This window comes from Emys orbicularis, chromosome 24 (assembly GCF_028017835.1).
Source record: "Emys orbicularis isolate rEmyOrb1 chromosome 24, rEmyOrb1.hap1, whole genome shotgun sequence".
Lineage (NCBI taxonomy): Eukaryota > Metazoa > Chordata > Testudines > Emydidae > Emys > Emys orbicularis.
Genome location: NC_088706.1, coordinates 804,698 through 818,456, shown reverse-complemented (window position 1 = coordinate 818,456; position 13,759 = coordinate 804,698). Strand labels below are relative to the sequence as shown.

The 13,759-nt window shown below is 42.4% G+C and overlaps 1 protein-coding gene across 1 annotated transcript in view; it reads right to left on the bottom strand.

Annotated features, from left to right (window-relative positions):
• The window catches only part of LMNB2 (lamin B2), an 89,761-nt gene that overhangs the window by 51,827 nt on the left and 24,175 nt on the right, over positions 1 to 13,759 (bottom strand). Inside the window, exon 2 of the mRNA XM_065421961.1 lies at positions 7,484 to 7,620. Within this exon, the coding sequence (XP_065278033.1) occupies positions 7,484 to 7,620 (137 nt within the window). The remainder of the gene's footprint in view (positions 1 to 7,483; positions 7,621 to 13,759) is intronic.

The following is a 13,759-nucleotide window of genomic DNA, read 5'->3' as shown; positions in this document are numbered from 1 at the left end:
AACATCAATAATGTTGAACTAGCAGCAGAATTTCAGATCAAACAGACGGATTTATTTGGAAAACCTATCCCTTTTGGCATCAACACCAGCAATGATCCAGTCAGTGCAAAGTGAACTGTAAAGTATTTCAAAGGTTTCATATTTTGCAGAAGTTAAAACAGAAAAATATGCTAAACATTTGGCATTTACTCACAATATGCAGTTTTAAATCACCCACTGAGAACCATGTGGTATGGGGGCAGAGGGATAGCTCAGTGGTTTCAGCATTGGCCTGCTAAACCCAGGGTTGTGAGCTCAATCCTTGAGGGGGCCATTTCGCGAACTGGGATAAATATCTGGGGATTGGTCCTGCTTTGAGCAGGGGGTTGGACTAGATGACCTCCTGAGGTCCCTTCCAACCCTGATGTTCTATGATTATATGAGTGTGCTTGCCCACATTTACTAAAAGTACATACCAATTGGAAGTGAGAGATTACTAAAGCGGATTTGCTGTAAGTGCTTTCTCCACAGTAGCTCCCTAAACTAAAAATATATAATAGGTATCACCTACATTCAGAGGTAATTTTAACATAGGCATGTAATATCTTGAACACCAAACTTGTTTCACATGCTGGACAGTGCTCCCAGAGTAAGGACCGGTCTTCAAAATAACTGTATAAATAGGATGGGGAAGGCAATATTAAATCATGTTGGGTTTTTTTTCCTGTTTGGATTTAAAATGTATATGCATACACATATTCCCTAAAAAAGAGTTTATATCATACTAGCCTTGCCTGCGTGGACAGAAAAATGTATTATAGCCATAACTGACCATAAACTTGAGCTTTGTGTTAGACTTAAGTCAGAACTGTTTCTGTACAAACAGCTTTCCCGTAATAAAGATTCATTTTTATTCAAATATTCTTTGGTGCTGACTCACTCGTCACCTTGGTCAAAAAGCTTTACACTTCTGTGACTCAGTTTGCTCACCTGTAAAATGATGTACATAACTCTCAAGATGCTTTATTGCTTAGAAAGTGATTTGAGAGGCTCTGAAAAACACTTCGTGTCAAGTATTAAAACACAAAACAGATACAACCCAGTTGTAAATTCTAAATTCAAATTAACAAGAATTATAACATATTAACCATTACTTAATTCTATTAAGTAAAGTTATACTGCAAACAAGGAGTTATTTGCATCAATTTATAAGGAAGCAGGCTTAAGTTTTCAAGAGTAACTAGTAATATTGTGTGTGCAACTTGAAACTGCGAAGGTTTTTGATTTTCAATGATCAGATATGCAGCACTTGTGAACATTAGACCCCCTTTCAGGTACCTCAAGCTGGGAACCCCATATTCAAAATCAGTAGTTGGCTTTGAAAGTGCAGGCCAGTGTTACGAGAACACCTTATCTGTAGTCGTTCTCAGAAAGCAAAAGTTTTAACCGACCTTTACTCCTGAAATAAGGACACCCTTTTATAGATAAGGCCAGAAGGGGCCACTGATCATCTAGTCTAGCCTCCTGTGTAATACAGGCCACAGAACTTCCCTGAATCAATTCCCCTTGATGATCCAGCCCTCACTTTTGCCCCTTCTTTATTAACCCTTTAGAAAGACACCAGCTGAAAAACAGCTTAAATAAAAAGGGATCTTAGTGTTTTCCTGCAATTCAATCTCCTCAGGTCAACAGGAGACCCAGAACTGTTAAGGTGGAGAACACTGGTTTAAGGGTGCCATATCAACATTTATGAATTAGTTTCACAACCTGTGTCTGTCCTTTACCACTTCAGAAACCAGAAAATAGCAAGAGCTGGAAATGGATAAGCCAGAGAGATGAAGAGCAACATTACTTCCAAAACCAGGGATCTATTGTAAAATATGGAGAAAGTACTCTTACTCAGAGAAATTCATGTAGGCATTCCTATTTCTAGCAGATAATTCACAGAAAGTGAATAAAAATACAAAATGTGAGGCCAGAACTTGTGTGTGTAAAGCAGTGCCTATAAGAGGCATTCTTTGTAACTCTAAAGAAGTGTAGGATCTCATAGCATAGAAACAGATCTCGTAATAAAGTGGAAGAGTTTAATTCCAAATAAGCGGTAAGCAACTATAGCAAACATCCGAGAAGCCACACAATCTTTACAAAACGAACAGGAGTACTTGTGGCACCTTAGAGAGTAACAAATTTATTTCAGCATAAGCTTTCGTGGGCTACAGCTCACTTCTTCAGATGCATAGAGTGAAACACACAGACAGAAGATATTTATACATACAGAGAACATGAAAAGATGGAAGTACGCATACCAACTGTAAGAGGCCAATCAATTGGGATGAGCTATCAGTAGCAGCAGAAGAAAAAACTTTGAAGTGATAATCGAGATGACACACAGAAGGTGTGAGGAGAACTTAACATGGGGGGGGAAATTCAATTAGTGTAATGACCCAACCATTCCCAGTCTCTAATTGAATTTTTCCCCCCCATGTTAAGTTCTCCTCACACCTTCTGTGTGTCATCTCGATTATCACTTCAAAGTTTTTTCTTCTGCTGCTACTGATAGCTCATCCCAATTGATTGGCCTCTTACAATTGGTATGCGTACTTCCACCTTTTCATGTTCTCTGTATGTATAAATATCTTCTGTCTGTGTGTTTCACTCTATGCATCTGAAGAAGTGAGCTGTAGCCCACGAAAGCTTATGCTGAAATAAATTTGTTAATCTCTAAGGTGCCACAAGTACTCCTGTTCTTTTTGCGGATACAGACTAACACGGCTGCTACTTTGAAAACAATCTTTACAACATTTCATTATAAGTTGTCTTTAAAAAAAAAAAAAAAAAAAAAATTCAATGTGGTTTAGTTTGGACAACAGGTTCTCAGACAGATCTAGCTGCAGGATTGAGGCCTGAATTTACAACAGGCTGTACCAACCCTATTTTTCATTACACTCCAGTTGTTTACAGTATTATTTTCTTCCTCGTTGACTAGTTTCCTCTGTTAGTTTCAACCTTACTTTGGAGTTAAAATAAAACGGTTGGAATAAGACTGACACGTTCAGTTTGAATAGAAGCCACCACATTTGGTTACACATTTATTCTACAAGTGTGGAGAAAGGATGACAAGTACAAATTCTCAGATTAAATTGTGTATGTGAGAGATCCATTCACATGTACAAATCCAATGCCTCATTTGCTTAAGGAGTTAGCAAAACTATATTCAGACCACAGGTTTTTTTTTAAAAACTCTTTTAGATGTTATAACTTGCATAACAGCATTCAAAGAAATCTCTTTATTTGAATGGAACAGAAACATCTCCCCGTTTCAAGTCAGACCTGCCTCTTCACCAGGAAATAGTAGCCTTCACAGAATGATTAAGTTTTGCTCAATTAAATACCATTTTTAAAAAGCCAGTTCTATTTGATACTCAACTAAATCAGAAATTCTGACACTGGATTTAAACAATTCTGTAAATGTATCAGGAATAACCTTTCCTGTAGTAACTGGATTTAAACAAATCCAGTTACTACAGGAATGTTATCCCCAGAACATTTACAGAAATGTTGGCTATGTACATGCTCTGGGGTCTGAACACTAGTGAAGAGGCTTTGATTCTTCATTCTATACTATTCAGCTTCTGGAATATAAATGTGAGCTACAGGATTCATAATAATTTCCTCAGTTATAGCTATGTTTCACACCAAAATTTACAAAAACTGATTTCACTTGTCATACTGACTCACATTATTGTGTAATGTGAAACATTTAGCCACATGCATTCATTAACTGCTCAATAAGGAACAAGACAAGCATATGCAGGACTTGAAGTCTGCCAGGCACCTATCATCTAGAGATTTATATCCCAGCCTCCTTCCTTTTCCTGACAGCTGCTGGTGGGCAAGTACCAGGGGGTTTCTCCTGGACCCTTTTGGTGGATGTTCTCCTCCCCACTTGAAAATCTTTCATATCTATTTTGAGGCTGAAGTAGAGGACTAAAACCCACCAGGAAGGCACAGGAGAAACCACCCCCAATCGCATAGTACAAGTCCTGCTCCTATGCAACCAGCTGTTTAGAAGCGAAGAGAACTGGGATTTATCAAGCTGCTGTTTCTGGACACATTTTAGGGGTTCTTTCCCATAGTCTAGTAGGTAGCTGAAAAATGTAAAGTTCAACCCCCTCTAGCTGCTTAAAAGAATGAATTCCTGCCTCTCCCACACACACCTGCAGCAGTCAGGTCTGTTTGAAAGAAGGGAATATGAAGCAGGATCTGCTAGTCTACTCCTCCAGCAGTTTGTTTTGGGGTCGTTGTCATCCTACATAACTCCAGTATCTTCCTTTGCTGCTCATTGCTTTACCAAGCAGCATCTTAATTAACTTGATATTCTCAGTTTTACTGCTGCCCACATGGTATTGAATACAAGCACTGAACTTGATAAGGCTTGTTACCACCACTCTACTGCTTCTTGGAGCAGGAACAGACCTTAGATTCCACAGAAGCAGTATAGCTGATGTAGACACCCAATACCTCAGTAGGCAAGGTCTTGTTTTCATCTCGGAGAAAGGTTTTTCAAGCCCTGGGTATACTAAACCAAATCCAGCCCCCTCCCCCGCACACACACACTCCTATTAAACTTCAGAAATAAAACATATCTGGACACAGACAAAAAGACAAAAAAAACAATTAGTAACCTTTTTGTAACCATTGTTCTTCAAAATGTGTTGCACATGTCCATTCCAGTGTAGGTGTGTGAGTGCCCCGAGCACAGTTGACAGACATTTCTCTCTCAGCAGTATCCATTGGGTCAGCTCTAGCGCCCTCTGGTGTCTTGTGCTCATAGCACCAGTATAAAGGGGCCTCACCGAACTTACCCTCCTTCAGTTTCTTCTGTCCCCTCTTTGGAGGCGGTCGATCAGAAGGTGCATTTTGGAACAGACGTGCAACACATCGTGAAAAACAGTTACAGAAAGGTTAGTAACCGTTTTTCTTTGAGTGCTTGCACATATCCCTTCCAATGTAGGTGACTTACAAGCAGCTGCCTCAGAGGTGGGTTCAGAGATCAAGGGCAAACTGACTGCAATACAGCCCAGCCAAAATAGTCTCTGGCCTGTTGTGTAATGGCATATAGCGTGGTGAACATATGAACCGACAACCAGATTGTCACCCTACAGATGTCCTGAATTGGAACCTGTGCTAAAAAAAGCTGTGGAAGAAGCTTGAGACATTGTAGAGCCATTAGGTTAGCCAGGGTGAGATGCCTTGATACATGAAGTGATCCACAATGAGATTCTCTGTGGCGAAATGGTGAGACCTTTCATTCTTTCTGCATCGCTATAACAACTGAGTGGATCTGTGGAATGGTTTGGTCCTTTGTATGTAGAAGGCCAGGGCATTGAAGTCGTAACACCCCAGCAGGGTCTGCTGGTTTGCTATATGAAGTTGCAGGCCCCCTGAAGAGTAAGCCTTGCGCCCAAGGAGGTCCAGCTTCTTCGGGTCCTTTGCCTTGGGCAGAGAGCTTGGCCCTCACTGGCAGTCTTGCGCATTGGCCACTGCAACCACCAATGAACCCAGAGGAAAAGAGGTAAAGAGGAACTTATACCCCTTGGCCAGAACAAAGTATTTACGCGCCGAGTGTTTTGCTGTTGATGGAAGGGAGGCAGGGGTTTGCAGTAGCGCCTTAACAGGGTCCACAATGGCATCGTGTAGAAGCAAAGCAACTCTGGACAGGACCACTGACCACAGAATATCCATGAGGCCGTGTCACCTCCTTAACCACCTCCGCTTGGACCCCTAGGTTTGAGGCTACCCATTTCAGTAGGTCTTGGTATGCCTTGTGGTCATCTGGAGGTGGGGAGACCCCAGATGCCACTGTGGCTTCATCCAGAGAGTATGAAGAGGAAGCTAAACCCAGATGGGGAGCCTGAATCGGTGTCCACAGAAGCCTGGGCTTCCTCTTGGGGTCTGGTTCCAGGGTCGGTACCAGAGTCTGGTTCCAGGGTGTCTCTACACAGTATTAGGGATACTGTAGCCTCCAAGACGACCGAATAAGATCACCTTGAAGGGATCCCTTGCAGTGGACGAAACCCACACGGGTTCCAAAAAGGCAACTGTATGGTGGTTGGGCCCCATGGATATGGTGGCCAGGCACCCAGAGGTCCTGATGAACTCAGTGCCGTGATGGACTGGGAACAGCCCAGGGAGTAGCAAGATCGGTCACTTTGGTGGGGGGAATACTAATCCTCCTCCGAGTTCGATGAGGAAGAAGAGATGCGTTGCGGAGATCACGGCGGTGCCTGCCAGTGGGTGCTGGAGAAGGCTGCCTGGGGGACCTTGAGGCTGTCAACGAGGATTTCCTCTTGGACAGCTGACGCACTGACTGTCTAGGTACTGGCGTCAATTCCCTGCCGTTTGGGGTCACTGGCGGTGCCAAGCCCTGACTGTCCGGGGAGCCTGGTACCGGCAGGGTCAAAAGATCCCTGGCAGTCGCAAATGCTTCAGGGATCGATGGGACCAGAAATTGGCCAGTACAATGGGCTTGAGTGGGCATTGTAGGATGCTGTGGAACCAGGGCTGTGGGCACCTGGCAACATGGTACCGGGGATGAAGAGCAGCCTAGCATGGGTCTCGCTCTCCCAGTCTTTGTCTTTTGGCACCGGAAACCAGCTCTTCTCCTGGTGCTTCTTAGGCACTGGCGAAGACGATCAGTGCCGAGGGACCTGTGTTGATAGAGGAGCACTCTGCACCAAGGCTGAAGCTGCGGGTCCGAGGCCAGTCTGAAGGCTGCCTCCATGAGGACCACCTTCAAGTAAGAAGCGTGGTTCTTCTAGCTCCAGGGCTTGAATTCTTTACAAGTTTGGCAGCAGTCTTTCCTACGAGCTTCCCCTAAACACTTGAGACAGTTCGAGTGCGGATTGTTCAAAGGCATAGACTTGCTGCATGAAGGCAAGTCTCGGCACCCGGACAAAGGACAACTCTGCTATCTACTGACGGAGGCGTCCAAACTATCTAAAGCTACCCTAACTACTAAAAGCTACGAGAACTATTCACACTAAAGATTAGAAAACCATTAAGGGAGGAGATTGCCAGCAACGATCACGGGCAGTAAGAAGGAACTGAAGGAGAGCAGGGTCGGCAGGGCCCCTTATACCGGTGCTATGAGCATGCAACACCAGAGCGCGTTAGAGCCAATCCAATGGATACCACTGAGGGAAAAATTTCCGGCAACTGGGCTCGGTGTGCACACACACTTACATTGAAATGGATATGTGCAAGCACTCAAAGAAAGTGGTCAGATTTTAATGCCATGAGAGGCAATTATGGTCATCTGATCAGAGTTCTGCACAAAGCAGGACAGAGAATTTCACCAAGTGATTCCTGCATCAAGCCCGTAACTTCTTGTAAAGCTATAGCACACTTTAGAAAGCCATCCATCAATCCCAATCTAAAATGTGCTAATGTTACCCATTATTCTGAATGGGAGTAAAATCACACTGAAGTTCAGTTTCCTTACTTCTTATTGACCTCATCAAGTTCTGCTCTTAGCTTTCCTATTTCAATCTGCAGTTTGGCCCTCTCTCTTGCCGTCTCATCCAGAACTCTTCGGGCATCAGCCAGCTCAGATTCATAGAGGGTCTTGACTCCACTCACCTAAGATACGGAAAGAAATAGATACAGTGATTATCCTGAAGACTGAATTTCAAAAGAGAAAGTAAAAAAAATAAAAGTTTTATTTCAATGAAATCTCTATTTATGAAAGTGACTAATGGGTTTCTTGATTTTTGTTTTAAGACAAAATACACCATGCTACTCTGAACAGAAAGCATGGACCTACTGTTTAGAAGTGATCCATTCCTTTAATTAAGGATTTATTTAAAGAACAAAAATAGAGAAATGAACGCTCATATGTTTACAGCACCCAAGTCTAAGAACCAAACTGAAGTGGATTAAGCCCTAGGATCAGATACTATCTATTCCCATTTACTTAGAATATTACCGCTTTATAGGGTTACTTGAGGTAGTATCATCCCTTAGATATAAGCCACAAGTGACTTTGGATTGGGGAAATTAAGATTTGGTATTTTAACCCAGTTTCACATCTTTAAATTTAGAATCCAACAATTAGTCTGGCCAACAGTTTTTTATTTCCAGTAATACCTACAAAGACATGCTTCCACTCCTGCTTTTCCTACTATGTAGTAGGAGTTTTCCCTCTGAAATCCTAGAAAATGTAAGCCACTTCCACGCTGCCTCCAGTCACCCATCCAGTCCCTTTTTCTGCCTAATAGCCTTCTCTCCTTATGCTTTTGTTTTTAAGTTGCCAAGCTTTTTCTACTTTTAGGACACAATGAGACCATAAGCCACATATAGCAGGTACAAGATTTTAGGTCCAACCAGGATCACTACAGGTGATCTATGAATGATTATGGGAACACTCTTCAGAAGTATGAAGGAGATTAACAACAGCGGAAAAATCGGGGGGGGGGGGGGGAGGAGAGAAGAGAAGAGGACCAAGATGACACTGGTGAAAAGGAAGAGAAACTTCATGACAAAGCAGGAGAGACAAAGAAAAATAAAGCGTGCTGCACTATCTCCAGAAAAGCCAATTTAGATCAGAAAGTGGCAGCAGCAGTAAGAATGATCTCGAATACCTAATCTAAAGAAAAAATGGGGTACAACTACGATTCTCATCCTGTTATATTTCTGAAGTGAGCCTTGTTGTTTCTGCCAAGCAAAACTTGAGAAATTACTTAACACACAAGAGTCATTTTTCAGTGACATAACTTTAGTTTACTTGCTGCATATGCATTCTTACTCATTTCCTTTGACTCACTGCCTAGTATTTGAAGGTCTAGTCACCAGAAGTTTAGTTTACACAGCTGAACCATGGAGGTTGTATGTAGCACATAGGAGCTTAGCTCAATATGGAAGTACCGAAATTTAGGAAGTTCTCCTCAAAGATTCAGTATGGCTATAATATTGCTCCTGCACACAGCACTTGCCAGTGACACCAATAGAAATGTAGCAGTTTTCACATCCAGAGGACCTTTAATTCTGGGTGACCCATCAGTGCCATACATAAGGGTACATTGGAATCACGCACTATTTGATGCAACTTTCCATAGGGTTTAATTTCATTTTCACCAGGAAAATCTCCCACAAAGAGACAGACTTTAAGATCAGAAGGGACCATTATGATTATCTAGTCTGACCTCCTGCACAACGCAGGCCACAGAATCTCACCCACCCACTCCTGTAATAAACCCATAACCTATGTCTGAGCTATTGAGGTCCTCAAATCATGGTTTAAAGACTTCAATGTGCTCGTCAATTGAAAATGAACAAATTAGACTTAGGAAATTGGAATTTCAAATCTTTCCCAGGCTATATCAGGGATAAATTATTCTGTGCCACACCCAGTGTGTTCTTCCATCTAACTCACCCATTGCTCAACAACATGGGACAGGGATGGTGTCCCTAGCTTCTGTTTGCCAGAAGCTGGGAATGTGCGACAGGGGATGGATCACTTGATTACCTGTTCTGTTCATTCCCTCTGGGGCACCTGGCATTGGCCACTATCAGAAGACAGGATACTGGGCAAGATGGCCCTTTGGTCTGACCCAGTATGTCCGTTATGTTCTTAACATGGGGACAGCACACAGTATACCACGAAAAAATTCGATCCTTAGGCAGTTCCATGAGCCAGAAAAAAGAGCAACCCGCAAAGCAGAAGATGCATGCAGAGCTAGAGACCACTGTTCAACAGGCTTTAAGATTCCACAAGTTTTGAAAGTTTTCAGAAGCTCCTAGGGTCTCTGTTCCTCCAGTACAATATGACTGAGTGGAGTTGTTGCTGAATAAAGGCTTCTGCTCCATCCCCATTCAGCATTCCAGGAGTCTTAGGCCTGGTCTACACAAAAGTAGTAACATTATAACTACATCAGCTGGGGTCGTGATTTTTGCCAGCATTGCTATACTGGAATATGCCCTAGTGTGGATACAGATGTATTGGTATAACTGTGCTTGTCCAAGTATAAGCACGATTATACCAATACAACTGCATCTACACTGCACTGGTTTTGCTGGTAAACTATGTTGGAAAAACCCTCCTAGAACAGATAAGCCCTTATATAAATGGGAGAGTGGCTTTGGATCCTATGTGCCTCAGACAGACTGCAGTAATGGGATGAGGGAAAGATGTGAACTCCAATACACAGTCTGTTACACCCTGCTCATTTTTTTCAGCAAATTATGTCAACTAGTGAGGATTTGGAGATTATGTAGGGTTGGAGAGACTGTCATTTCTGGCACTGTTACAGATCTGCTACCCTAGCAGCTGCACAGAGGCTCCATCTATACTTGGGGTTTGTTGTGGGTGGTTTTTATTTTTATTTTTTTTAAGTTTCCCACTCTTGCTAAAACCAGTAGAGATAAACTGATATTCACTTATACACAGGCCAATGGCTGCTGGCAATGTTTACCACCATGTTATGCAACCCTGTTCAGAGCAGAGCTGACAGACTGTGTCAGAAGAGGCAGTCTATAATAGGACTCCTCGTCTTAGTTTAGAGATGGAGTTACTGGGTACATTAGGCCAGTTTGTGCTGTTATGGAACAGTTGCTAAGTGAGTGAACTGAATGTCATTCTTAGATCTCAGACTGAATAGTATCCGCTCTTTAATAATGTGTCTAAGACCTAAGATAGACCCTTAAGAAATCCAAATACACCCATTATTCAACATTGGTGAATAATGATTCACTGCATACCCAACTATATTTCTCCCCAGCAACTCCATCTTCCTTAGGTAGTCTCACATCCAAGTATTGAATGTGCCTAACTGCTTAGCCTGCGAAACTTGATAAGATCAAAAGTCTGTGCATTTGAAACTCAAAGACAAACACTAAACCAAGGTGTAAGGCTTGGGGACAAAATTCCTGTCTATGTATTTTAGTATTTGGCTCCACATTATACTCTAAGAGAAAGGAAGAGTGTATTGTAAGAGTTTCAGGGTGTAATGGGCACCAAGTAACATATCCTTATGAAGCACTTGTGCCAAGGCACAATAGAAGTACAATAAAACAAAGCAGCAGCAATTCAGTAAGGAGAACGGCAGTCAGAGCTTTTAAGTCATCTCTGTTTAGAGATAAAAAATTTCTCCCACACACTTTCAGGTTCATTTTAACTATTTAGGAAGGACAGAATGGATATGAGAAGATGTGGCATTCTATATCAGAGATTCCATTACCTATTTTGAAGTTAATTAATTCAGAAACAGGATTTGGAAGTCTTCTGCATCAATGTTCTAACTGATGAAGCAAGAGGTGGGGCACCAATGTTACAGACAATGACAAGACATTCTTTAAGCATCTTTCTACCATGTATAGGAACAAAAACTGCATTATCCTGGGATACACTTTGGGCAAACAGACCACAGTCTCAATAAGATGTTTGGGGGGGGGGGGTGTTTTTTGTTAAAAAATTATTTAAAGGGGTCAAATTCTCAAAGCTAAATAACTGAGGAATTTATTGGAAAAGTTTTTGTTCACTTTGTTTAGTTTTTTTGGTCATCAAAAATATAATATAACTTTACAGTTCTTCTGTTGCAAGAGAGGCTACTTTGGTTCGAAAGCCATCTTGGTTAAGTGGGGACATTAAGCAACAACACAAAAATGAGAAATCAAATGGAAAATAAGTGACAGATGATAGTTGGAGGATGTAGGCAATTGATGAGAGAAGGAAATGGTAACCATATTGGGAGCACATATTGATAAGGACAATAAGGAGGAACTTAAAAAAAAAAAATCAGGAACAAAAGAAAATTAAAATTCTATTGTCACCTGAAAAGACTGCCAGATTTCCAAACTATAAAAGGCTACACAGCTAAAGGGAAAGGAGTACAGAAAATTTGTTTTAAAAAGCATTAAATCTGGGTTTTAAATGCTTTAACTATTTGTGTGCGCACACACACGTGCACAACAGTAGAGTGAGAATGAGAGAAAGCCAGTGGCAGAGTTACAGAACTCTAGACTACAGTTAACCATTCAGTGTTGTAACAGTAAGCAAGGGTTTTGGTAAGATCTCATTCCTTGGTGGACCTGAGATCCCACAAAAGATGCAAGTGTATTGGTAGGAAGATTGAGTTTTCAATTGCCAATCCAATTAACCCATGTTGTCTGGGCAGCCAAAAACGCAACCATTACTGCCCCAAAATTAAGGAATTCACTTCTATTTTTTCTTCAGTGTCCCCCACCCTTGCCACTTCCATGGGATGCATCTTTTTGCCACATACCCTATGTTCAGATGCATCACAACACTGTACTCAGAGGTGAAACAAAGGCCCTCCACTCAGCTTAGACTCCTCCACCTCCTGCTACATGATAGGAGAGAAGGTCTAAAGCTACTCCCTTGCCCCAGCTCTACAGTGCCCAGGCTGAATGGAACAATGCCTCCCCCTGCAGACTCAATGGATTCTTCCACTTTGGGTAACAAGAAATATATGGGCCACTGAACAACTGTGCTTTTCATGCAGTCATGGAGTGAATATAAAGCCCCGATTGATGTCCTGCAGCCAAATACTGACTTCAAGTAGAAGCCATCATCTCTCCTGTTACAGACTTGTTCCTTGGACAACATCAGCCACAATTAGGGCAGCAGATTTCTTGTGATTTTAAAAGAAGCCATAAGTCAAAGCGCAATGATGGTAAATTTAGTAAAAATCAGAGGTTTAGTGACTTCTGTGTGATATTTGATAAAAAAATATCCTAACAAATGAGGGGGCACCCACAGCAGCAGCACCCTCCACCCCAGCAGCACCGTATCCCTAATCCTGGCCCAATGCAGAGGGAAGGCGTAACTGGAGAGCAAGCCTGCCCCACATTCATGGGTGGCTCCTCTGAACCACAAGGCTGGACCCCAGGTTTGAAAAGGAGCCCATCTTTCACTCACACCAGTCATGGTCACCGGCAGCTCCTGTGTCCCTCAGGGCTGACGTGGCTCTCTATTTCCCCATCATAGAGTTATAGACTTTAAGATCAGAAGGGACCATTATGATCATCTAGTCTGACCTCCTGCACAACGCAGGCCACAGAATCTCACCCACCCATTCCTGTAATAAACCCATAACCTATGTCTGAGCTACTGAGGTCCTCAAATCATGGTTTAAAGACTTCAAGGTGCAGAGAATCCTCCAGCAAGTGACCCGCGCCCCACGCTGCAGAGGAAGGCGAAAAACCCCCTCTGACAATCTGCCCCGGAGGAAAATTCATTCCCAACTCCAAATATGGAGATCAACTAAGCCCTGAGCATGTGGGCAAGACTCACCAGCCAGACACCCAGAAAAGAATTCTCTGTAGTAACTCAGATCCCACCCCATCTAACATCCCATCACAGGCCATTGGGCATATTTACCGCTAATAGTCAAAGATCAATTAATTACCAAAATTAGGCTATCCCATCATACCACCCCCTCCATAAACTTATCAAGCTTAGTCTTGAAGCCAGATGTGTCTTTTGCCCCCACTACCCCCCTTGGAAGGCTGTTGCCAGAACTTCACTCCTCTGATAGTTAAGACACCTTCGTCTAATTTCAAGTCTAAACTTCCTGATGGCCAGTTTATATCCATTTGTTCTTGTGTCCACATTGGTAACTGAGCTTAAATAATTCCTCTCCCTCCCTGGTATTTATCCCTCTGATATATTTATAGAGTGCAATCATATCTCCCCTCAGCCTTCTTTTGGTTAGGCTAAACAAGCTGAGCTCTTTGAGTCTCCTTGCATAAGACAGGTTTT